The 25,357-nt window shown below is 51.2% G+C and overlaps 1 protein-coding gene across 2 annotated transcripts in view; it reads right to left on the bottom strand.

Moving 5' to 3' along the window:
- Positions 1 to 2,308: 2,308 nt before the first annotated feature.
- Positions 2,309 to 25,357, bottom strand: part of LOC149430874 (uncharacterized) — a 40,935-nt gene continuing 17,886 nt past the window's right edge. For both annotated transcript variants that reach the window (XM_089665968.1, XM_089665969.1), the window contains exons 3-6: positions 20,374 to 20,478; positions 17,807 to 17,911; positions 14,217 to 14,648; positions 2,309 to 3,339 (exon numbers count right to left, since the gene is read on the bottom strand). In XM_089665968.1, the coding sequence (XP_089522094.1) occupies positions 2,678 to 3,339; positions 14,217 to 14,648; positions 17,807 to 17,911; positions 20,374 to 20,478 (1,304 nt within the window). In that variant the 3' untranslated portion in view covers positions 2,309 to 2,677. The remainder of the gene's footprint in view (positions 3,340 to 14,216; positions 14,649 to 17,806; positions 17,912 to 20,373; positions 20,479 to 25,357) is intronic.

Here is a 25,357-nt window from a genome sequence, read left to right on the forward strand (position 1 = left end):
AGAAGAGAGGGAGAGGAAGACGAGGGCCGTCCAGAAGAGGGAAAGACGAGAGCCGTCCAGAAGAAGGGAGGGAGAGGAAGACAAGGGCCATCCAGAAGAAGAGAGGAAGACGAGGGCCATCTAGAAGAAGAGAGGGAAAGATGAGTGCCATCCAGAAGAGGGAGAGGAAGTCAAGAGCCATCCAGAAGAGAGGGAGAAGAAGATGAGAGCCATGCAGAAGACAAGGGCTGTCCAGAAGAGAGGGAGAGGAAGACGAGGGCCACCAAGGACAGGAAGACGAGGGCCATCTAGAAGAAGAGAGGGAGAGGAAGACAAGGGCCATCCAGAAGAGAGGGAAAGACGAGGGCCATCCTGAAGAGGGAGAGGAAGACGAGAGCCATCCAGAAAAGAGGGAGAAGACAAGGGCCATCCAGAAGAGGGAGAAGAAGACAAGGGCCGTCCAGAAGAAGAGAGGGAGAGGAAGACAAGGGCCATCCAGAAGAAGAGAGGGACAGAAGAATGAGGGCCATCCAGAAGAGAGGAAGACGACATCCATCTAGAAGAGAGGGAGAAGACAAGGGCCGTCCAGAAGAGGGGGAGGAAGACAAGGGTCATCCAGAAGAGAGGGAAAGATGAGTGCTATCCAGAAGAGAGGGAGAGGAAGATGAGGGCTATCCAGAAGAGAGGGAGAGGAAGATGAGGGCTATCCAGTAGAAGAGAGGGAAATACGAGGGCCATCCTGAAGAGGGAGAGGAAGACAAGAGCCATGCAGAAGAGAGGGAGCAGACATGGGACATCCAGAAGAGGGAGAGGAAGACGAGAGCCGTCCAGAAGAAGAGGGAGAGGAAGACTAGGGCCATCCAGAAGAAGAGAGGGAGAGAAAAATGAGGGCCATCCAGAAGAGAGGGAGAGGAAGACGACATCCATCTAGAAGAGAGGGAGAAGACAAGGGCCGTCCAGAAGAGGGGGAGGAAGACAAGGGTCATCCAGAAGAGAGGGAAAGATGAGTGCTATCCAGAAGAGAGGGAGAGGAAGATGAGGGCTATCCAGAAGAGAGGGAGAGGAAGATGAGGGCTATCCAGTAGAAGAGAGGGAAATACGAGGGCCATCCTGAAGAGGGAGAGGAAGACAAGAGCCATGCAGAAGAGAGGGAGCAGACATGGGACATCCAGAAGAGGGAGAGGAAGACGAGAGCCGTCCAGAAGAAGAGGGAGAGGAAGACTAGGGCCGTCCAGAAGAAGAGAGGGAGAGAAAAATGAGGGCCATCCAGAAGAGAGGGAGAGGAAGACGACATCCATCTAGAAGAGAGGGAGAAGACAAGGGCCGTCCAGAAGAGGGGGAGGAAGACAAGGGTCATCCAGAAGAGAGGGAAAGATGAGTGCTATCCAGAAGAGAGGGAGAGGAAGATGAGGGCTATCCAGAAGAGAGGGAGAGGAAGATGAGGGCTATCCAGTAGAAGAGAGGGAAATACGAGGGCCATCCTGAAGAGGGAGAGGAAGACAAGAGCCATGCAGAAGAGAGGGAGCAGACATGGGACATCCAGAAGAGGGAGAGGAAGACGAGAGCCGTCCAGAAGAAGAGGGAGAGGAAGACTAGGGCCATCCAAAAGAAGAGAGGGAGAGAAAAATGAGGGCCATCCAGAAGAAGAGAGGGAGAGGAAGACGACGGCCATCTAGAAGAGAGGGAGAAGACAAGGGCTATCCAGAAGAGAGGGGTAGGAAGACAAGGGTCATCCAGAAGAAGATGGGTAAGAAGACAAGGGCCATTCAGAAGAAGAGGGGTAGGAAGATAAAGGGCATCCAGAATAAGAGAGGGAAAGACGAGTGCCATCCTGAAGAGAGAGAGGAAGATGAGAGCCATGCAGAAGAGAGGGAGCAGACACGGGCCATCCAGAAGAGGGAGAGGAAGACGAGGGCCGTCCAGAAGAAGCGGGAGAGGAAGACTAGGGCCATCCAGAAGAGGGAGAGAAAGACAAGGGCCGTCCAGAAGAAGAGAGGAAGACGAGGGCCGCCCAGAAGAGAGAAAGGAAGACGAGGGCCCTCCAGAAGAAGAGAGGGAGAGGAAGATGAGGGCCATTAAGAAGAGAGGGAGAGGAAGACGAGGGCCGTCCAGAAGAGAGGGAGAGGAAGATGAAGGCCGTCCAGAAAAAGGGAGGGAGAGGAAGATGAAGGACGTCCAGAAAAAGGGACGGAGAAGAAGACGAGGACGATCCAGGAGTAGGGAGGCATCGAGGGTAGAGAGACACTAGACCCAGCAGAATGGGGGGGATCGGGAAGGGAGGAACGCGAGACAAGAAACTGATGACATAAGAAGAAACATACAATAAAAGCAGAAAAGCAAACCTCCTCGAGGCTCATGTTTTATTCTACAGCAAGTTTATTCTACACAATTCTATATACAACTATCTACCCTTTGGTAAGATGGATAGAAATTTCCGGAACTCTGCCAACATGAAGACAGCATGGGGGGAGAGGTCGGAGTAATAACAGTCACTGGGAGGTCACAGATCTTCCTTCCAGCATTCACAGCCATACCTGCTGATGTACGGTTCTAGAAGGACAGTCAGCTGGTGACAAGGAGGCCCACTCTGTGAGGGAGTCGCGTTCCAGGACTGAGATCCAGATACCTGCATTCTGGAACTTTGTCTCCTACAAGGACACTGCTACAGGGGTTCCATCACAGTCATCTTCCAGGCTGCTCAGTGACGCCCCTTTTTGGGTGTCTGTTCTGGAGAGATCTGAGATTTGCTGCGTCTTCGGACCCGTCTCCAATGCGGTCCTCTTCTGGCATCTATGGGCAGCGGAGAGCTGTCACTGGCACTGTCGCTGGGCGTGGGGGAAGGAGATACTTGGTGGACATCAAGATGGTGGAGGACTTGCTGCATGCCGTTCATACACTGCTTGTTGTGTTGCTGCTGCTGTTCGGCCAGCAAGAGCAAGTTGGAGGCGAGTTTGTCCAGGATGGTGTTCTGCTGCTGCATGCTTTGTGACAGGGCAGCCATGCTTTCGCTGAATGACCTCTGGAAGGCTTTTACATTTTTATTTAATGCTTTCACATTGTTATTGAGGATATTGAACTTCTGGGCCATGGTCCTGCGGAAGTGGCTCTGCTCTGCATAGATCAGACTGGTATGATCTCTCAGGGTCTGCTGCCTCCGGCTGCTCACATGATCCTGCTTGAGCGATGGCGGCCCATCCCTGGTTGGTTCCTCGGGAGCTGTTTGCCCGTCTGTCTCAGCATCTGCCTCTTCTGGGAACTCTTCCGTATCCTCGTTATGGCCACTCGTTGGACAGTCCTCACCTTCTGTGTTCCCTGCCTCGTCTTCTTCAGCAAACTCATGGAAATCTGAACTCTCGTGTTCTGCAGGAAGAAAAAAAAATATTTATTGTATGAAGAGCGTTCAACTTACATTTTAATGTAGGAATATTGACCCCGCCCATTTATAACACTGCTCACCATTACCAATATTATATATATACAGTGAGGAACAGAAGTATTTGAACCCCCTGCAAATCTGCAAGTTCTCCCACTTCTCCATCATGGAGGGTCTGACATTCACATTGCAGGGGATTCCCACTCTGAGGACAGAATTCAGGAGATCACATTGCAGGGGATTCCCACTCTGAGGACAGAATTCAGGAGATCACATTGCAGGGGATTCCCGCTCTGAGGACACAATTCAGGAGATCACATTGCAGGGGATTCCCGCTCTGAGGGCAGAATTCAGGAGATCACATTGCAGGGGATTCCCACTCTGAGGACAGAATTCAGGAGATCACATTGCAGGGGATTCCCACTCCGAGGACAGAATTCAGGAGATCACATTGCAGGGGATTCCCACTCTGAGGACAGAATTCAGGAGATCACATTGCAGGGGATTCCCACTCTGAGGACAGAATTCAGGAGATCACATTGCAGGGGATTCCCGCTCTGAGGACAGAATTCAGGAGATCACATTGCAGGGGATTCCCAATCTGAGGACAGAATTCAGGAGATCACATTGCAGGGGATTCCCACTCTGAGGACAGAATTCAGGAGATCACATTGCGGGGGATTCCCACTCCGAGGACAGAATTCAGGAGATCACATTGCGGGGGATTCCCACTCCGAGGACAGAATTCAGGAGATCACATTGCGGGGGATTCCCACTCCGAGGACAGAATTCAGGAGATCACATTGCGGGGGATTCCCAATACGAGGACAGAATTCAGGAGATCACATTGCGGGGGATTCCCACTCCGAGGACAGAATTCAGGAGATCACATTGCGGGGGATTCCCACTCCGAGGACAGAATTCAGGAGATCACATTGCGGGGGATTCCCACTCCGAGGACAGGATTCAGGAGATCACATTGCAGGGGATTCCCACTCCGAGGACAGAATTCAGGAGATCACATTGCGGGGGATTCCCACTCCGAGGACAGGATTCAGGAGATCACATTGCAGGGGATTCCCACTCCGAGGACAGGATTCAGGAGATCACATTGCAGGGGATTCCCACTCTGAGAGACAGAATTCAGGAGATCACATTGCAGGGGATTCCCACTCTGAGAGACAGAATTCAGGAGATCACATTGCAGGGGATTCCCACTCTGAGGACAGAATTCAGTAAATCACATTGCAGGGGATTCCCACTCTGAGAGACAGAATTCAGGAAATCACATTGCAGGGGATTCCCACTCTGAGAGACAGAATTCAGGAAATCACATTGCAGGGGATTCCCACTCTGAGGACAGAATTCAGGAAATCACATTGCAGGGGATTCCCACTCCGAGGACAGAATTCAGGAAATCACATTGCAGGGGATTCCCACTCTGAGGACAGAATTCAGGAGATCACATTGTATGATTTGTAAAGAATGTATTTGTCTCGCACGGCTGAACAGAAGTATTTGAACCCCTGAGAAGCAGCAAGAATTCTGCCTCCCAACAGACCTGTTACTGCGCCTTTATAAAGCCCCCCTCTACTCCACTCATTCATCTCACTTAGTAGCACCTGTCTGAGCTCTATAGACACCTGTCCACCCCACAGTCAGTCAGACGCCAACTACTACCATGGGCAAGACCAAAGAACTGTCAAAAGACACCAGAGACAAAACTGTGGACCTCCACAAGGCTGGAAAGGGCTACGGGGCAATTGCCAAGCAGCTGGGTGAAAATAGATCAACTGTTGGAGCAATTGTTAGAGAATGGAAGAGGCTAAAGACGACTGTCAGTCTCCCTCGGACTGGGGCTCCATGCAAGATGTCACCTCGTGGGGTATCACTGATGAGAAGAAAGGTGAGGAATCAGCCCAGAACTACTGTCACTGTCGGTAGAACACTACGCCGTCATGGTTTCCAATCATGCATTGCACGGAAGGTTCCCCTGCTCCAGTCATCACATGTCCAGGCCCGTCTGAAGGTTCCCCTACTCAAGTCATCACGTGTCCAGGCCCATCTGAAGGTTCCCCTGCTCCAGTCATCACATGTCCACGCCCGTCTGAAGGTTCCCCTGCTCCAGTCATCACATGTCCGGGCCCGTCTGAAGGTTGCCAATGACCATCTGGATGATGCAGAGGAGGCATGGGAAAAAGTCATGAGGTCAGAGGAGACCAAAGTAGAACTTTTTGGTCTAAACTTCACTCATCGTGTTTGGAGGAAAAAGAAGGATGATTTGCATCCCAAGAACACCATCCCTACTGTGAAGCATGGGGGTGGTAACATCATGCTTTGGGGGTGCTTTTCTGTGAAGGGGACAGGACGACTGCACTGTATTAAGGAGAGGATGAATGGGGCCATTTATTGTGAGATTTTCAGCAACAACCTCCTTCCCTCAGTCAGAGCATTGAAGATGGGTCGTGGCTGGGTCTTCCAACATGACAACGACCCGAAGCACACAGCCAGGAGAACCAAGGAGTGGCTCCATAAGAAGCATATCAAGGTTCTGGAGTGGCCTAGCCAGTCTCCACACCTAAATCCAATAGAACATCTTTGGAGGGAGCTGAAACTCCGTGTTGCTCAGCGACAGCCCCGAAACCTGACAGATCTAGAGGAGATCTGTGTGGAGGAGTCGGCCAAAATCCCTGTTGCAGTGCAAACCTGGCCAAGGACTACAGGAACCGTCTGACCTCTGGAATTGCAGACAAAGGCTTCTGTACCAAATATTAACACGGATCTTCTCAGGGGTTCAAATACTTCTGTTCAGCAGTGCGAGACAAATACATTCTTTACAAATCATACAATGGGATTTCCTGAATTCTGTCCTCAGAGTGGGAATCCCCTGCAATGTGAATGTCAGACCCTCCATGATGGAGAAGTGGGAGAACTTGCAGAATCGCAGGGGGTTTAAATACTTCTGTTCCTCACTGTATAAAGCTACTCCATGTTATGGATTAACAAGAAAGAGACGTTCCTCATCACTACAGAAGGAGAGATGTTAATCAATATTATCATGGAAGAAGAGGATAAGGGACGTTCCTCATTATTATCATGGAAGAAGGGGATAAGGGATGTTCCTCGTTATCATGGAAGAAGGGGAGAAGGGACGTTCCTCATTATTATCACGGAAGAAGGGGAGAAGGGACGTTCCTCATTATTGTCACGGAAGAAGGGGAGAAGGAACTTTCCTCATTATTGTCATGGAAGAAGGGGAGAAGGGACGATCCTCATTATTATCACGGAAGAAGGGGAGAAGGGACGTTCCTCATTATTGTCATGGAAGAAGGGGATAAGGGATGTTCCTCGTTATCATGGAAGAAGGGGAGAAGAGATGTTCCTCATTATTATCACGGAAGAAGGGGAGAAGGAACTTTCCTCATTATTGTCATGGAAGAAGGGGAGAAGGGACGATCCTCATTATTATCACGGAAGAAGGGGATAAGGGACGTTCCTCATTATTATCACGGAAGAAGGGGATAAGGGATGTTCCTCGTTATCATGGAAGAAGGGGATAAGGGATGTTCCTCGTTATCATGGAAGAAGGGGAGAAGAGATGTTCCTCATTATTATCACGGAAGAAGGGGAGAAGGAACTTTCCTCATTATTGTCATGGAAGAAGGGGAGAAGGGACGTTCCTCATTATTGTCATGGAAGAAGGGGATAAGGGACGTTCCTCATTATTATCACGGAAGAAGGGGATAAGGGATGTTCCTCGTTATCATGGAAGAAGGGGAGAAGGGACGTTCCTCATTATTATCACGGAAGAAGAGGAGAAGAGACGTTCCTCATTATTATCACGGAAGAAGAGGAGAAGAGACGTTCCTCATTATTATCACGGAAGAAGGGGAGAAGGGACGTTCCTCATTATTATCACGGAAAAAGGGGAGAAGAGACGTTCCTCATTATTATCACGGAAGAAGTGGAGAAGGGACGTTCCTCATTATTATCATGGAAGAAGGGGAGAAGGGACGTTCCTCATTATTATCATGGAAGAAGAGAAGAAGGGACGTTCCTCATTATTATCAGGGAAGAAGGGGAGAAGGGACGTTCCTCATTATTATAATGGAAGAAGGGGAGAAGGGACGTTCCTCATTATTATCATGGAAGAAGGGGAGAAGGGACGTTCCTCATTATTATAATGGAAGAAGGGGAGAAGGGACGTTCCTCATTATTATCACGGAAGAAGGGGAGAAGGGATGTTCCTCATTATTATAATGGAAGAAGGGGAGAAGAAACGTTCCTCATTATTATCATGGAAGAAGGGGAGAAGGGATGTTCCTCATTATTATCATGGAAGAAGGGGCGTTCCTCATTATTATAATGGAAGAAGGGGCGTTCCTCATTATTATAATGGAAGAAGGGGAGAAGGGACGTTCCTCATTATCATGGAAGAAGGGGAGAAGGGCGTTCCTCATTATTATCACGGAAGAAGGGGAGAAGGGACGTTCCTCATTATCATGGAAGAAGGGGAGAAGGGACGTTCCTCATTATTATCATGGAAGAAGGGAAGAAGGACGTTCCTCATTATTACCATGGAAGAAGGGGAGAAGGGACGTTCCTCATTATTATCATGGAAGAAGGGGAGAAGGGACGTTCCTCATTATCATGGAAGAAGGGGAGAAGGGAAGTTCCTCATTATTATCACGGAAGAAGGGGAGAAGGGACGTTCCTCATTATTATCACGGAAGAAGGGGAGAAGGGGCGTTCCTCATTATTATCATGGAAGAAGGGCGTTCCTCATTATTATCATGGAAGAAGGGGAGAAGGGACGTTCCTCATTATTATCATGGAAGAAGGGCGTTCCTCATTATTATCACGGAAGAAGGGGAGAAGGGACGTTCCTCATTATTATCACGGAAGAAATGGAGAAGGGACGTTCCTCATTATCACGGAAGAAGGGGAGAAGGGACGTTCCTCATTATTATCACGGAAGAAGGGGAGAAGGGACGTTCCTCATTATTATCATGGAAGAAGGGGAGAAGGGACGTTCCTCATTATTATCATGGAAGAAGGGGAGAAGGGACGTTCCTCATTATTATCATGGAAGAAGGACGTTCCTCATTATTATCATGGAAGAAGGGGAGAAGGGACGTTCCTCATTATTATCATGGAAGAAGGGGAGAAGGGACATTCCTCATTATTATAATGGAAGAAGGGGAGAAGGGCGTTCCTCATTATTATAATGGCAGAAGGGGAGAAGGGACGTTCCTCATTATTATCATGGAAGAAGGGGAGAAGGGACGTTCCTCATTATTATCATGGAAGAATGGACGATCCTCATTATTATCATGGATGAAGGGGAGAAGGGACGTTCCTCATTATTATCACGGAAGAAGGGGAGAAGGGACATTCCTCATTATTATCACGGAAGAAGGGGAGAAGAGACGTTCCTCATTATTATCACGGAAGAAGGGGAGAACGGACATTCCTCATTATTATCATGGAAGAAGAGAAGGGACGTTCCTCATTATTATAATGGAAGAAGGGGAGAAGAAACGTTCCTCATTATTATCATGGAAGAAGGGGAGAAGAAACGTTCCTCATTATTATCATGGAAGAAGGGGAGAAGGGACATTCCTCATTATTATCACGGAAGAAGGGGAGAAGGGACGTTCCTCATTATTATAATGGAAGAAGGGGAGAAGAAACGTTCCTCATTATTATCATGGAAGAAGGGGAGAAGGGATGTTCCTCATTATTATCATGGAAGAAGGGGCGTTCCTCATTATTATAATGGAAGAAGGGGCGTTCCTCATTATTATAATGGAAGAAGGGGAGAAGGGACGTTCCTCATTATCATGGAAGAAGGGAAGAAGGGACGTTCCTCATTATTATCACGGAAGAAGGGGAGAAGGGACGTTCCTCATTATTATCACGGAAGAAGGGGAGAAGGGACATTCCTCATTATTATCACGGAGGAAGAGGAGAAGGGACGTTCCTCATTATTACCATGGAAGAAGGGGAGAAGGGACGTTCCTCATTATTACCATGGAAGAAGGGGAGAAGGGACGTTCCTCATTATTATCACGGAGGAAGGGGAGAAGGGACGTTCCTCATTATCATGGAAGAAGGGAAGAAGGGACGTTCCTCATTATTATCACGGAAGAAGGGGAGAAGGGATGTTCCTCGTTATCATGGAAGAAGGGGAGAAGGACGTTCCTCATTATTATCATGGAAGAAGGGGATAAGGGATGTTCCTCGTTATCATGGAAGAAGGGGAGAAGGGACGTTCCTCATTATTATCACGGAAAAAGGGGAGAAGGAACGTTCCTCATTATTATCACGGAAAAAGGGGAGAAGGGACGTTCCTCAATATTATCATGGAAGAAGGGGAGAAGGAACGTTCCTCATTATTATCCATTATTATCACGGAAGAAGGGACGTTCCTCATTATTATCATGGAAGAAGGGGAGAAGGGACGTTCCTCAATATTATCATGGAAGAAGGGGAGAAGGGACGTTCCTCATTATTATCATGGAAGAAGGCGAGAAGGGACGTTCCTCATTATTATCATGGAAGAAGGGGAGAAGGGACGTTCCTCAATATTATCATGGAAGAAGGGGAGAAGGGGCGTTCCTCGTTATTATAATGGAAGAAGGGAAGAAGGAACGTTCCTCATTATTATCATGGAAGAAGGGGAGAAGGGACGTTCCTCATTATTATCATGGAAGAAGGGGAGAAGGGACGTTCCTCATTATTATCATGGAAGAAGGGGCGTTCCTCATTATTATCATGGAAGAAGGGGCGTTCCTCATTATTATCATGAAAGAAGGGGCGTTCCTCATTATTATCATGGAAGAAGGGGAGAAGGGACGTTCCTCAATATTATCATGGAAGAAGGGGAGAAGGGACGTTCCTCATTATCACGGAAGAAAGGGAGAAGGGACGTTCCTCATTATTATCACGGAAGAAAGGGAGAAGGGCGTTCCTCATTATTATCATGGAAGAAGGGGAGAAGGGACGTTCCTCATTATTATCATGGAAGAAGGGGAGAAGAAACGTTCCTCATTATTATCATGGAAGAAGGGGAGAAGGGACGTTCCTCATTATTATAATGGAAGAAGGGAAGAAGGGCGTTCCTCATTATTATCATGGAAGAAGGGGAGAAGGGACGTTCCTCATTATTATCATGGAAGAAGGGGAGAAGGGACGTTTCTCATTATTATCACGGAAGAAGGGGCGTTCCTCATTATTATCATGGAAGAAGGGGAGAAGGGCGTTCCTCATTATTATCACGGAAGAAGGGAAGAAGGGCGTTCCTCATTATTATCACGGAAGAAGGGGAGAAGGGGCGTTCCTCATTATTATCATGGAAGAAGGGGAGAAGGGACGTTCCTCATTATTATCACGGAAGAAGGGGAGAAGGGACGTTCCTCATTATTATCACGGAAGAAGGGGAGAAGGGACGTTCCTCATTATTATCATGGAAGAAGGGGAGAAGGGACGTTCCTCATTATTATCATGGAAGAAGAGGAGAAGGGACGTTCCTCATTATTATCATGGAAGAAGGGGAGAAGGGGCGTTCCTCATTATTATCATGGAAGAAGGGGAGAAGGGACGTTCCTCATTATTATCACGGAAGAAGGGGAGAAGGGACGTTCCTCATTATTATCATGGAAGAAGGGACGTTCCTCATTATTATCACGGAAGAAGGGGAGAAGGGACGTTCCTCATTATTATCATGGAGAAGGGACGTTCCTCATTATTATCATGGAAGAAGGGGAGAAGGGATGTTCCTCATTATTATCAAGGAAGAAGGGACGTTCCTCATTATTATCACGGAAGAAGGGGAGAAGGGACATTCCTCATTATTATCATGGAAGAAGGGGAGAAGGGACATTCCTCATTATTATCATGGAAGAAGGGGAGAAGGGACGTTCCTCATTATTATCATGGAAGAAGGGGAGAAGGGACGTTCCTCATTATTATCATGGAAGAAGGGGAGAAGGGACGTTCCTCATTATTATCACTGAAGAAGGGGAGAAGGACGTTCCTCATTATTATCATGGAAGAAGGGGAGAAGGGATGTTCCTCATTATTATCACGGAAGAAGGGGAGAAGGACGTTCCTCATTATTATCATGGAAGAAGAGGAGAAGGGACGTTCCTCATTATTATCATGGAAGAAGGGAAGAAGGACGTTCCTCATTATTATCATGGAAGAAGGGGAGAAGGGATGTTCCTCATTATTATCATGGAAGAAGGGGAGAAGGGACGTTCCTCATTATTATCATGGAAGAAGGGGAGAAGGGACGTTCCTCATTATTATCATGGAAGAAGGGGAGAAGGGATGTTCCTCATTATTATCACGGAAGAAGAGGAGAAGGGACGTTCCTCATTATTATCATGGAAGAAGGGGAGAAGGGACGTTCCTCATTATTATAATGGAAGAAGGGGAGAAGGGACGTTCCTCATTATTATCATGGAAGAAGGGGAGAAGGGACGTTCCTCATTATTATCATGGAAGAAGGGGAGAAGGGGCGTTCCTCATTATTATCATGGAAGAAGGGGAGAAGGGACGTTTCTCATTATTATCACGGAAGAAGGGAAGAAGGACGTTCCTCATTATTATCATGGAAGAAGGGGAGAAGGACGTTCCTCATTATTATCATGGAAGAAGGGAAGAAGGGACGTTCCTCATTATTATCACGGAAGAAGGGGAGAAGGGACGTTCCTCATTATTATCACGGAAGAAGGGGAGAAGGGACGTTCCTCATTATCATGGAAGAAGGGAAGAAGGACGTTCCTCATTATTATCATGGAAGAAGGGGAGAAGGGACGTTCCTCATTATTATCATGGAAGAAGAGGAGAAGGGGCGTTCCTCGTTATCACGGAAGAAGGGAAGAAGGACGTTCCTCATTATTATCATGGAAGAAGGGGAGAAGGGACGTTCCTCATTATTATCATGGAAGAAGGGGAGAAGGGACGTTCCTCATTATTATCACGGAAGAAGGGGAGAAGGGACGTTCCTCATTATTATCACGGAAGAAGGGGAGAAGGGACGTTCCTCATTATTATCACGGAAGAAGGGGAGAAGGGACGTTCCTCATTATTATCACGGAAGAAGGGGAGAAGGGACGTTCCTCATTATCATGGAAGAAGGGGAGAAAGGACGTTCCTCATTATTATCATGGAAGAAGGGGATAAGGGATGTTCCTCGTTATCATGGAAGAAGGGGAGAAGGGACGTTCCTCATTATTATCATGGAAGAAGAGGAGAAGGGGCGTTCCTCGTTATCACGGAAGAAGGGAAGAAGGACGTTCCTCATTATTATCATGGAAGAAGGGGAGAAGGGACGTTCCTCGTTATTATGGAGGAAGGGGCGTACTAGGACCTGATCGTGGGTGACACACAAGGTACATATGGTGGGTGATGTAGGACAAGGACCAGAATGTGGGTAACATAGTACAAGGACCAGATGGTAGAGGACGTAGGACAAGAACCGGATGGTGGGTGACATAGGACAAGGACCAGGTGGTGGGTGACGTAGGATGGTGGGTGACGTAGGACAAGGTCTGGATGGTAGAGGACGTAGGACAAGAACCGGATGGTGGGCGACGTAGGACAAGGACCAGGTGGTGGGTGGCGTAGGACAAGGTCCAGATGGTAGGGGACGTAGGACATGGACCGGGTGGTGGGCGACGTAGGATGGTGGGTGACGTAGGACAAGGTCCGGATCGTGGGTGATGTAGGACAAGGACCGGATGGTGGGTGATGTAGGACAAGGACCGGATGGTGGGTGACGTAGGACAAGGACCGGATGGTGGGTGACGTAGGACAAGGACCGGATGGTGGGTGACGTAGGACAAGGACCGGATGGTGGGTGACGTAGGACAAGGACCAGGTGGTGGGTGACGTAGGACAATGTCCGGATGGTAGGGGACGTTGGATACGGACAGGGTGGTGGGTGACGTAGGACAAGGTCCGGATGGTGGGTGACGTAGAACAAGGTCCGGATGGTGGGTGACGTAGAACAAGGGCCGGATGGTGGGTGACGTAGAACAAGGGCCGGATGGTGGGTGACGTAGGACAAGGGCCGGATGGTGGGTGACGTAGGACAAGGGCCGGATGGTGGGTGACGTAGGACAAGGGCCGGATGGTGGGTGACGTAGGACAAGGGCCGGATGGTGGGTGACGTAGGACAAGGGCCGGATGGTGGGTGACGTAGGACAAGGGCCGGATGGTGGGTGACGTAGGACAAGGACCGGATGGTGGGTGATGTAGGACAAGAACCGGATGGTGGGTGACGTAGGACAAGGACCAGGTGGTGCTTGACGTAGGACAAGGTCCGGATGGTAGATGACGTAGGATACGGACTGGGTGGTGGGTGACGTAGGATGGTGGGGGACGTAGGACAAGGTCCGCATCGTGGGTGATGTAGGACAAGGACTAGATGGTGGATGACGTAGGACAAGGACTGGATGGTGGGGGACGTAGGACAAGGACTAGATGGTGGATGACGTAGGACAAGGACTGGATGGTGGGGGACGTAGGACAAGGACCGGATGGTGGGTGATGTAGGACAAGAACCGGATGGTGGGTGACGTAGGACAAGGACCAGGTGGTGCTTGACGTAGGACAAGGTCCGGATGGTAGATGACGTAGGATACGGACTGGGTGGTGGGTGACGTAGGATGGTGGGGGACGTAGGACAAGGTCCGCATCGTGGGTGATGTAGGACAAGGACTAGATGGTGGATGACGTAGGACAAGGACTGGATGGTGGGGGACGTAGGACAAGGACCGGATGGTGGGTGACAGAGAAGGACAGTTGAACAGCAGCCCATTAGCCTTTCCCCCAATATCACGGTACCACCCACCAGTCACTCGTCCCGAGTCAGTGGTGCCGGGTACCCCGGGGGCGACATCGGTGGCGATTATTTTCTCCATCACTCGTTCATACGGCCAGAAGGAGATGTGGAGCCGGGAGGCACCTCCGGACGTTCGGCGGTGTTTGTCGATTCTGCTCAGCTTCTCCTTCACTTTGCGCTTTATATCTGCAAACCTCTTCTTGCAGTTCTGCACGGAGCGCGGACAAGCGGAGACAGCATTGACGGCGGACGTGATCTCCCTCCACAGGGTGTTCTTGGCTACCGTGGAATGTCGGGCCGCCAACCTGCCGAACAGCTTCTCATAGTGTGGCATCACGCTCCTTATCAGGACATCGTTCTCCTCGTCCGAAAATCGGATGTTCCGCTGACGCTCCCGCTCCGCCCCTTGCTGTGATTGGCTGGAGTCATCAGGAAGAAGATCTGGGGAAAATGGAAAGGCAGAAAAAGTGGAATTTTGTATTTCCCATGAAATTTCTTGAGATTCAACGAGACAGAAATTCAGAGACTGTTGGGTTATATACGCCGCCGGAAGGTTATGATCAGCCCAGTATAACTCCGCCTACTATCAGAATTCCCAGCCTGACTCCCCCCGACTCGCAGCATAACTCCCCCCCGACCCCCAGCATAACTCCCCCCCGACCCCCAGCATAACTCCCCCCCGACTCGCAGCATAACTCCCCCCCGACTTGCAGCATAACTCCCCCCCGACTTGCAGCATAACTCCCCCCCGACCCCCAGCATAACTCCCCCCCGACTCCCGACATGACTACCCCCCCCCCCCCCCCCGACTCCCAGCATAACTCCCCCCCAACTCCACGGCATAACTCTCCACCCCCCGAATCCCAGCATAACTCCTCCCCAACTTCTGGCATCCCTCCCCCCCGACTCCCAGCACGACTCCCCCCGACTCGCAGCATAACTTCCCCCCGACTCCCAGCATAACTCCCCCCCCCTGACTCACAGCATAACTCCCCCCCTGACTCCCAGCATAACTCCCCCCCCCCCCGACTCCCAGCATAACTCCCCCCCCGACTCCCAGCATAACTCCCCCCCCCCGACTCCCAGCATAACTCCCGACTCCCAGCATAACTCCCCCCGACTCCCAGCATAACTCCCCCCCCCCCCGACTCCCAGCATAACTCCCGACTCCCAGCATAACTCCCCCCCCCGACTCCCAGCATAACTCCTCCCCCCGACTCCCAGCATAACTCCCCCTGACTTCTGCTGACACTTCATCTCTCCAAGTGAAGCTCGTACCTCGGTACAGACAGCGATCCGGAGGAAGTTTGTGGAGTGTCGGGAGAACTGAATTTAGATCTATGAAGTCATGGGGAATCATCCAGAGGTGGGGGGGGAGGGGGGGGTGTTTACGGACATCAGATTCAACCAGGAAATGAAATGGGAAATCTAACAACCCAATCATACAGCAGCAGCTATGAGTTCCAGACATTAGTTTACAGAGAACCTTTGGTAGACCAGTGTCATGGCCAGGGCAGCATACAAACCAGGGCCTGCAGGAGAACCCAGAACCCCTCTGAAGGCCTCAGCCCACTCAACTAAGGTTTGATAGGCCAGTGTCATGGCCAGGGCAGTATACAAACCAGGGCCTGCCAGAGAACCTGGATCTCTTCTGAAGGTCTCAGCCCAACCATGAAGGTTTGATAGACCAAGGCAGTATACAAACCAGGGCATGTCAGAGAACCCAGAACCCCTCTGAAGGCCTCAGCCCACTCAACTAAGGTTTGATAGGCCAGTGTCATGACCAGGGCAGCATACAAACCAGGGCCAGCCAGAGAACCCGGATCTCTTCTGAAGGTCTCAGCCCAACCATGAAGGTTTGATAGACCAAGGCAGTATACAAACCAGGGCATGTCAGAGAACCCAGAACCCCTCTGAAGGCCTCAGCCCACTCAACTAAGGTTTGATAGGCCAGTGTCATGGCCAGGGCAGTATACAAACCAGGGCCTGCCAGAGAACCTGGATCTCTTCTGAAGGCTTCAGCCAAACCATTAAAGGTTTGCTAGACCAGTGCAGTATACAAACTAGGGCATGTAAAAAAACCCAGAATCCCTCTGAAGGTCTCAGCCCACTCAGCTAAGGTTTGGTAGACCAGTATCATGGCCAGGGCAGTTTACAAATCAGGGCCAGCCAGAGAACCCGGATCTCTTCTGAAGGCCTCAGCCCAACCATTGAAGGTTTTGGTAGACCAGTGTCATGACCAGGGCAGTATACAAATCAGGGCCTGCCAGACAACCTGGATCTCTTCTGAAGGTCTCAGCCCAACCATGAAGGTTTGCTAGACCAGTGCAGTATACAAACCAGGGCATGTCAGAGAACCCAGAACCCCTCTGAAGGCCTCAGCCCACTCAGCTAAGGTTTGGTACCCCAGTGTCATGACCAGGGCAGTTTACAAATCAGGGCCAGCCAGAGAACCCGGATCCCTTCTGAAGACCTCAGCCCACTCAATGAGGTTTTACTAGACCAGTGTCATGGCCAGGGCAGTATACAAAGCAGGGCTTTCCAGAGAACCCAGATCCTTTCTGAAGGTCTCTGCCCAACCACTGAGGGTTTAGTAGACCAGTGTCATGACCAGGGCAGTATACAAAGCAGGGCCTGCCAGAGAACCCAGATCCTTTCTGAAGGTCTCAGCCCAACCATTGAAGGTTTTGGTAGACCAGGGCAGTATACAAAAAGCAGGGCCTGCCAGAGAACCTGGATCTCTTCTGAAGGCCTCAGCCCAATCATTGAAGGTTTAGGTAGACCAGTGTCATGACCAGGGCAGTTTACAAAGCAGGGCCTGCCAGAGAACCTGGATCTCTTCTGAAGGTCTCAGCTCAACCACTGAGGGTTTAGTAGACCAGTGTCATGACCAGGGCAGTTTACAAAGCTGGACCTGTCAGAGAAAACTGGATTCTAGAAAGGGCCTCCAATCACTTGTCAATGGGGCCCTTAGACACGACCGCATACTGCACAAGAATAGACAATGCTTTGCTAACACAGGATACTGATGGATTGAAGGAGAGACAACAGACTTTCTAACAAAGTCCTCCTTGATGGATACATGGCATCTCGCTGTTTTGGAGGGGTGAAAAGCTTGTCAAGACTTTTCCAAGCTCTATAAAGGGTGACAGGGAACAGCGGGTGCACCAGAAAGGTCTTTGCGGTCTTGGAGACCCTAAAAGGAGCCTAGACTGGGGATAGCACTGATGGAAGCTGCAGGCTGATCTTCAAGTTTTGTGGTTTGAACCACCTTCATAGAAACCAGTTCAGGTTTCAGAGAAATGGCCGAGGTCCAGGTCTGGTCTCCCAAGATGGGGATGTGCCAAAGGAGAGAGTTGTGTATAGAGATCCGCCCAAAACACCAAACAGAGGAATCTCAAAAAACAAAATATAGAAACAATGTCAGACTGACCACAGCAAAGATGTCCATCCTCTGGAAGAAAGCATTCCGGGAGTGGGAGGGCTTATACCAGGCTGGCACTGTTACCGGTGTCCAAACCCCCACTAGGCAGCAGTATAACCCAACAGTCCCTGAACTGCGGTGTCCCTCAATGCACTACCCATTCCTCTGGTCTCACCGGCGTCAGCGTTCAGCTCCAGGTCCCAGGAGTCCTCCTCCGGCTCATTCTTCACAACGATGTTCAGGTGAGAGTCTGAGACACTGGAGGAGTATGAAGGCAGACCTATCAGAGGAGAGAAAGGAGCAGTCACTACGAGGACCTGTCATGTCACCCCATCCCACTCTCCAATCCACCCAATCTACTCCAAAGGATGGAGGTCACTACGAGGACCTGTCATGTCACCCCATCCCCCCCAATCTACGTCAAAGATGGAGGTCACTACAAGGACCTGTCATGTCACCCCATCCCACTCTCCCATCCCCCCCAATCTACTCCAAAGGATGGAGGTCACTACGAGGACCTGTCATGTCACCCCATCCCACTCTCCCATCCCCCCCAATCTACATCAAAGATGGAGGTCACTACGAGGACCTGTCACGTCACCCCATCCCACTCTCCCATCCCCCCCAATCTACTCCAAAGGATGGAGGTCACTACGAGGACCTGTCATGTCACCCCATCCCACTCTCCCATCTCCCCCAATCTACTCCACAGGATGGAGGTCACTACGAGGACCTGTCATGTCACCCCATCCCACTCTCCCATCCCCCCCAATCTACTCCAAAGGATGGAGGTCACTACGAGGACCTGTCATGTCACCCCATCCCACTCTCCCATCCCCCCAATCTACTCCAAAGGATGAGGGTCACTACAAGGACCTGTCACGTCAGCCCATCCCACTCTCCAATCCACCCAATCTACTCCACAGGATGAGGGTCACTACAAGGACCTGTCATGTCACCCCATCCCACTCTCCCATCCCCCCCAATCTACTATACAGGATGGAGGTCACTACGAGGACCTGTCATGTCACCCCATCCCACTCTCCCATCCCCCCAATCTACTCCACAGGATGGAGGTCACTACGAGGACCTGTCATGTCACCCCATCCCACTCTCCCATCCCCCCAATCTACTCCACAGGATGGAGGTCACTACGAGGACCTGTCACGTCACCCCATCCCACTCTCCCATCCCCCCCAATCTACTATACAGGATGGAGGTCACTACGAGGACCTGTCACGTCACCCCATCCCACTCTCCCATCCCCCCAATCTACTCCAAAGGATGGGGGTCACTACGAGGACCTGTCACATCACCCCATCCCACTCTCCAATCCACCCAATCTACTCCACAGGATGGAGGTCACTACGAGGACCTGTCATGTCACCCCATCCCACTCTCCCATCCCCCCAATCTACTCCAAAGGATGGGGGTCACTACGAGGACCTGTCACATCACCCCATCCCACTCTCCAATCCACCCAATCTACTGCACAGGATGGAGGTCACTTAGAGGACTTGTCATGTCACCCCATCCCACTCTCCCATCCCCCCCATCTACTCCACAAGATGGAGGTCACTACGAGGACCTGTCATGTCACCCCATCCCACTCTCCCATCTCCCCCAATCTACTCCACAGGATGGAGGTCACTACGAGGACCTGTCATGTCACCCCATCCCACTCTCCCATCCCCCCCAATCTACTCCAAAGGATGGAGGTCACTACGAGGACCTGTCATGTCACCCCATCCCACTCTCCCATCCCCCCAATCTACTCCAAAGGATGAGGGTCACTACAAGGACCTGTCACGTCAGCCCATCCCACTCTCCAATCCACCCAATCTACTCCACAGGATGAGGGTCACTACAAGGACCTGTCATGTCACCCCATCCCACTCTCCCATCCCCCCCAATCTACTATACAGGATGGAGGTCACTACGAGGACCTGTCATGTCACCCCATCCCACTCTCCCATCCCCCCAATCTACTCCACAGGATGGAGGTCACTACGAGGACCTGTCATGTCACCCCATCCCACTCTCCCATCCCCCCAATCTACTCCACAGGATGGAGGTCACTACGAGGACCTGTCACGTCACCCCATCCCACTCTCCCATCCCCCCCAATCTACTATACAGGATGGAGGTCACTACGAGGACCTGTCATGTCACCCCATCCCACTCTCCCATCCCCCCCAATCTACTATACAGGATGGAGGTCACTACGAGGACCTGTCACGTCACCCCATCCCACTCTCCCATCCCCCCAATCTACTCCAAAGGATGGGGGTCACTACGAGGACCTGTCACATCACCCCATCCCACTCTCCAATCCACCCAATCTACTCCACAGGATGGAGGTCACTACGAGGACCTGTCATGTCACCCCATCCCACTCTCCCATCCCCCCAATCTACTCCAAAGGATGGGGGTCACTACGAGGACCTGTCACATCACCCCATCCCACTCTCCAATCCACCCAATCTACTGCACAGGATGGAGGTCACTTAGAGGACTTGTCATGTCACCCCATCCCACTCTCCCATCCCCCCCATCTACTCCACAAGATGGAGGTCACTACGAGGACCTGTCATGTCACCCCATCCCACTCTCCCATCCCCCCCAATCTACTCCACAGGATGGAGGTCACTACGAGGACCTGTCATGTCACCCCATCCAACTCTCCCATCCCCCCAATATAGTCCACAGGATGGAGGTCACCTGGACCTGTCTCTCTCTCACCGCTCTTTGTTTTCTCCGATTTCTCCCGCTGACACTTCCTCTGAGCACTCCGCTCAGCCCCCGATGGAAGCTTCACTGCATTCTCAGGAGCACCGGTATAACGGCCTAAGAGGAAAGAACTCTGATCACCACATAATACATCACCCCCAACTGGCCAAGATACATCCCCAACCAAGGACCCTCCTCCTGTATACACCCCCAACTGGCCTAGATACATCCCCAACCAACCAATGATCCCCCCTCTTGTATACATCACCCCAAACTGGCCTAGATACACCCCCACACAACCAATGATCCCCCCTCCTGTATACATCACCCCCAACTGGCCTAGATACATCCCCAACCAAGGACCCCCCTCCTGTATACATCACCCCCAACTGGCCTAGATACACCCCCAACCAACCAAGTACCCCCCTTCTGTATACATCACCCGCAACTGGCCTAGATACCCCCCAACCAACCAAGGAATCCCCTCCTGTATACATCACCCCCAACTGGCCTAGATACACCCCCAACCAAGGACCCCCCTCCTGTATACATCACCCCCAACTGGTCTAGATACACCCCCAACCAACCAAGGAACCCCCTCCTGTATACATCAGACCAACTGGCCTAGATACACCCCCAACCAACCAAGGAACCCCCTCCTGTATACATCACCCCCAACTGGCCTAGATACACCCCCAACCAAGGACCCCCCTCCTGTATACATCACCAACTGGTATAGATACACCCCCAACCAACCAAGGAACCCCCTCCTGTATACATCAGACCAACTGGCCTAGATACACCCCAACATACCAAGGAACCCCCCTCCTGTATACATCAGACCAACTGGCCTAGAAACACCCCCAACCAACCAAGGACCCCCCTCCTGTATACATCAGACCAACTGGCCTAGATACACCCCCATCTAATGTCCCCACTCCTGTATACATCACCCCCCTCCTGCATAAATCACTAACAAGCCTAGATACACTCCCTTCATACAGAATTGTGCAAAAGTATTAGGCAGATGTGGAGAAATGATGTAAAAGAATACTTTCAGAAATCTATATTTAAAAGTTTATTTTTTATCAATTTTCAAAATGTAACGCGAGAGAAGAGAAATCCGAATCTGATGGAGTACTGGGTGTGACCGCCGTGTGACATCCCGTGTGACATCCCATGTGACATCCCATGTGACATCCATTCTTACACCACAGTCAGAGATATGGAAGGATTGGAGTCAGGCGTATGATGAACCAATGATACCAAGCAGGTGCTAATGATCATCAATTTCATATGTAGGTTGAAGCCCAGTCATTACCTGAAACTGCTGTGTAGGAGGCTTAGAGCTGGGGGAGGAACAGGCAAACTCTGCTACTAAGGTGAGGTCACAGGTCATACAGCATGGCAAGGCTGAGCACAGGAACCAGACAAAGGAGTTCTACTGCATCAGCAACGTCTCTGCCAGACATTGCTGGTCGGGAAACGTTGAGGAGTGTAGACGCAGTGGTGGGGTAATGTTGAGGAGTGTAGACGCAGTGGTGGGGTAATGTTGAGGAGTGTAGACGCAGTGGTGGGGTAATGTTGAGGAGTGTAGACGCAGTGGTGGGGTAATGGTGAGGAGTGTAGACGCAGTGGTGGGGTAATGTTGGAGGAGTGTAGACGCAGTGGTGGGGTAATGAGGAGTGTAGACGCAGTGGTGGGGTAATGTTGAGGAGTGTAGACGCAGTGGTGGGTAATGTTGAGGAGTGTAGACGCAGTGGTGGGGTAATGTTGAGGAGTGTAGACGCAGTGGTGGGGCAATGTTGAGGAGTGTAGACGCAGTGGTGGGGTAATGTTGAGGAGTGTAGACGCAGTGGGGGGGTAATGAGGAGTGTAGACGCAGTGGTGGGGTAATGTTGAGGAGTGTAGACGCAGTGGTGGGGTAATGAGGAGTGTAGACGCAGTGGTGGGGTAATGAGGAGTGTAGACGCAGTGGTGGGGTAATGAGGAGTGTAGACGCAGTGGTGGGGTAACGTTGAGGAGTGTAGACGCAGTGGTCGGGTAACGTTGAGGAGTGTAGACGCAGTGGTGGGGTAATGTTGAGGAGTGTAGACGCAGTGGTGGGGTAATGTTGAGGAGTGTAGACGCAGTGGTGGGGTAATGTTGAGGAGTGTAGACGCAGTGGGGGGGTAATGAGGAGTGTAGACGCAGTGGTGGGGTAATGTTGAGGAGTGTAGACGCAGTGGTGGGGTAATGTTGAGGAGTGTAGACGCAGTGGTGGGGTAACGTTGAGGAGTGTAGACGCAGTGGTGGGGTAACGGTGAGGAGTGTAGACGCAGTGGGGGGGTAATGTTGAGGAGTGTAGACGCAGTGGGGGGGTAATGTTGAGGAGTGTAGACGCAGTGGTGGGGGAATGTTGAGGAGTGTAGACGCAGTGGTGGGGTAATGTTGGAGGAGTGTAGACGCAGTGGTCGGGTAACGTTGAGGAGTGTAGACGCAGTGGTGGGGTAACGTTGAGGAGTGTAGACGCAGTGGTGGGGGAATGTTGAGGAGTGTAGACGCAGTGGTGGGGTAATGTTGAGGAGTGTAGACGCAGTGGTGGGGGAATGTTGAGGAGTGTAGACGCAGTGGGGGGGTAATGTTGAGGAGTGTAGACGCAGTGGTGGGGTAATGTTGAGGAGTGTAGACGCAGTGGTGGGGGAATGTTGAGGAGTGTAGACGCAGTGGTGGGGTAATGTTGGAGGAGTGTAGACGCAGTGGTGGGGTAATGTTGAGGAGTGTAGACGCAGTGGTGGGGTAATGTTGAGGAGTGTAGACGCAGTGGTGGGGTAACATTGAGGAGTGTAGACGCAGTGGTGGGGTAATGAGGAGTGTAGACGCAGTGGTGGGGGAATGTTGAGGAGTGTAGACGCAGTGGTGGGGTAATGTTGAGGAGTGTAGACGCAGTGGTGGGGTAACGTTGAGGAGTGTAGACGCAGTGGTGGGGTAATGTTGAGGAGTGTAGACGCAGTGGTGGGGGAATGAGGAGTGTAGACGCAGTGGTGGGGTAATGATGAGGAGTGTAGACGCAGTGGTGGGGTAATGATGAGGAGTGTAGACGCAGTGGTGGGGTAATGAGGAGTGTAGACGCAGTGGTGGGTAATGTTGAGGAGTGTAGACGCAGTGGTGGGGTAATGTTGAGGAGTGTAGACGCAGTGGTGGGGTAACGTTGAGGAGTGTAGACGCAGTGGTGGGGTAATGAGGAGTGTAGACGCAGTGGTGGGGTAATGAGGAGTGTAGACGCAGTGGTGGGGTAATGTTGAGGAGTGTAGACGCAGTGGTAGGTAACGTTGAGGAGTGTAGACGCAGTGGTGGGGTAATGAGGAGTGTAGACGCAGTGGTGGGGTAATGTTGAGGAGTGTAGACGCAGTGGTGGGTAATGTTGAGGAGTGTAGACGCAGTGGTAGGTAACGTTGAGGAGTGTAGACGCAGTGGTGGGGTAATGAGGAGTGTAGACGCAGTGGTGGGGTAATGAGGAGTGTAGACGCAGTGGTGGGGGAATGTTGAGGAGTGTAGACGCAGTGGTGGGGTAATGTTGAGGAGTGTAGACGCAGTGGTAGGTAACGTTGAGGAGTGTAGACGCAGTGGTGGGGTAATGTTGAGGAGTGTAGACGCAGTGGTGGGGTAATGAGGAGTGTAGATGCAGTGGTGGGGTAATGTTGAGGAGTGTAGACGCAGTGGTGGGGTAATGTTAAGGAGTGTAGACGCAGTGGTGGGGGAACGTTGAGGAGTGTAGACGCAGTGGTAGGTAACGTTGAGGAGTGTAGACGCAGTGGTGGGGTAATGTTGAGGAGTGTAGACGCAGTGGTGGGGTAATGAGGAGTGTAGACGCAGTGGTGGGGTAATGTTGGAGGAGCATAGACGCAGTGGTGGGGTAATGTTGAGGAGCGTAGACGCAGTGGTGGGGTAATGTTGAGGAGTGTAGACGCAGTGGTGGGGTAATGTTGAGGAGTGTAGACGCAGTGGTAGGTAACGTTGAGGAGTGTAGACGCAGTGGTGGGGTAACGTTGAGGAGTGTAGACGCAGTGGTGGGGTAATGAGGAGTGTAGACGCAGTGGTGGGGTAATGAGGAGTGTAGACGCAGTGGTGGGGTAATGGTGAGGAGTGTAGACGCAGTGGTGGGGTAATGAGGAGTGTAGACGCAGTGGTGGGGTAATGTTGAGGAGTGTAGACGCAGTGGTGGGGTAATGTTGAGGAGTGTAGACGCAGTGGTGGGTAATGTTGAGGAGTGTAGACGCAGTGGTGGGGTAATGTTGAGGAGTGTAGACGCAGTGGTAGGTAACGTTGAGGAGTGTAGACGCAGTGGTGGGGTAATGTTGGAGGAGTGTAGACGCAGTGGTGGGGTAATGTTGAGGAGTGTAGACGCAGTGGTGGGGTAATGTTGAGGAGTGTAGACGCAGTGGTAGGTAACGTTGAGGAGTGTAGACGCAGTGGTGGGGGAATGTTGGAGGAGTGTAGACGCAGTGGTGGGGTAATGAGGAGTGTAGACGCAGTGGTGGGGTAATGTTGAGGAGTGTAGACGCAGTGGTGGGGGAATGTTGAGGAGTGTAGATGCAGTGGTGGGGTAATGTTGAGGAGTGTAGACGCAGTGGTGGGGTAATGAGGAGTGTAGACGCAGTGGTGGGGTAATGTTGGAGGAGTGTAGACGCAGTGGTGGGGTAATGTTGGAGGAGTGTAGACGCAGTGGTGGGGTAATGAGGAGTGTAGACGCAGTGGTGGGGTAATGTTGAGGAGTGTAGACGCAGTGGTGGGGGAATGTTGAGGAGTGTAGATGCAGTGGTGGGGTAATGTTGAGGAGTGTAGACGCAGTAGTGGGGTAATGTTGAGGAGTGTAGACGCAGTGGTGGGGTAATGAGGAGTGTAGACGCAGTGGTGGGGTAATGTTGAGGAGTGTAGACGCAGTGGTGGGGTAATGAGGAGTGTAGACGCAGTGGTGGGGTAATGAGGAGTGTAGACGCAGTGGTGGGGTAATGAG

Source organism: Staurois parvus, unplaced genomic scaffold (genome assembly GCF_062004578.1).
Source record: "Staurois parvus isolate SC_StPar_1 unplaced genomic scaffold, SC_StPar_1.0 ptg002441l, whole genome shotgun sequence".
Classification (NCBI taxonomy): domain Eukaryota; kingdom Metazoa; phylum Chordata; class Amphibia; order Anura; family Ranidae; genus Staurois; species Staurois parvus.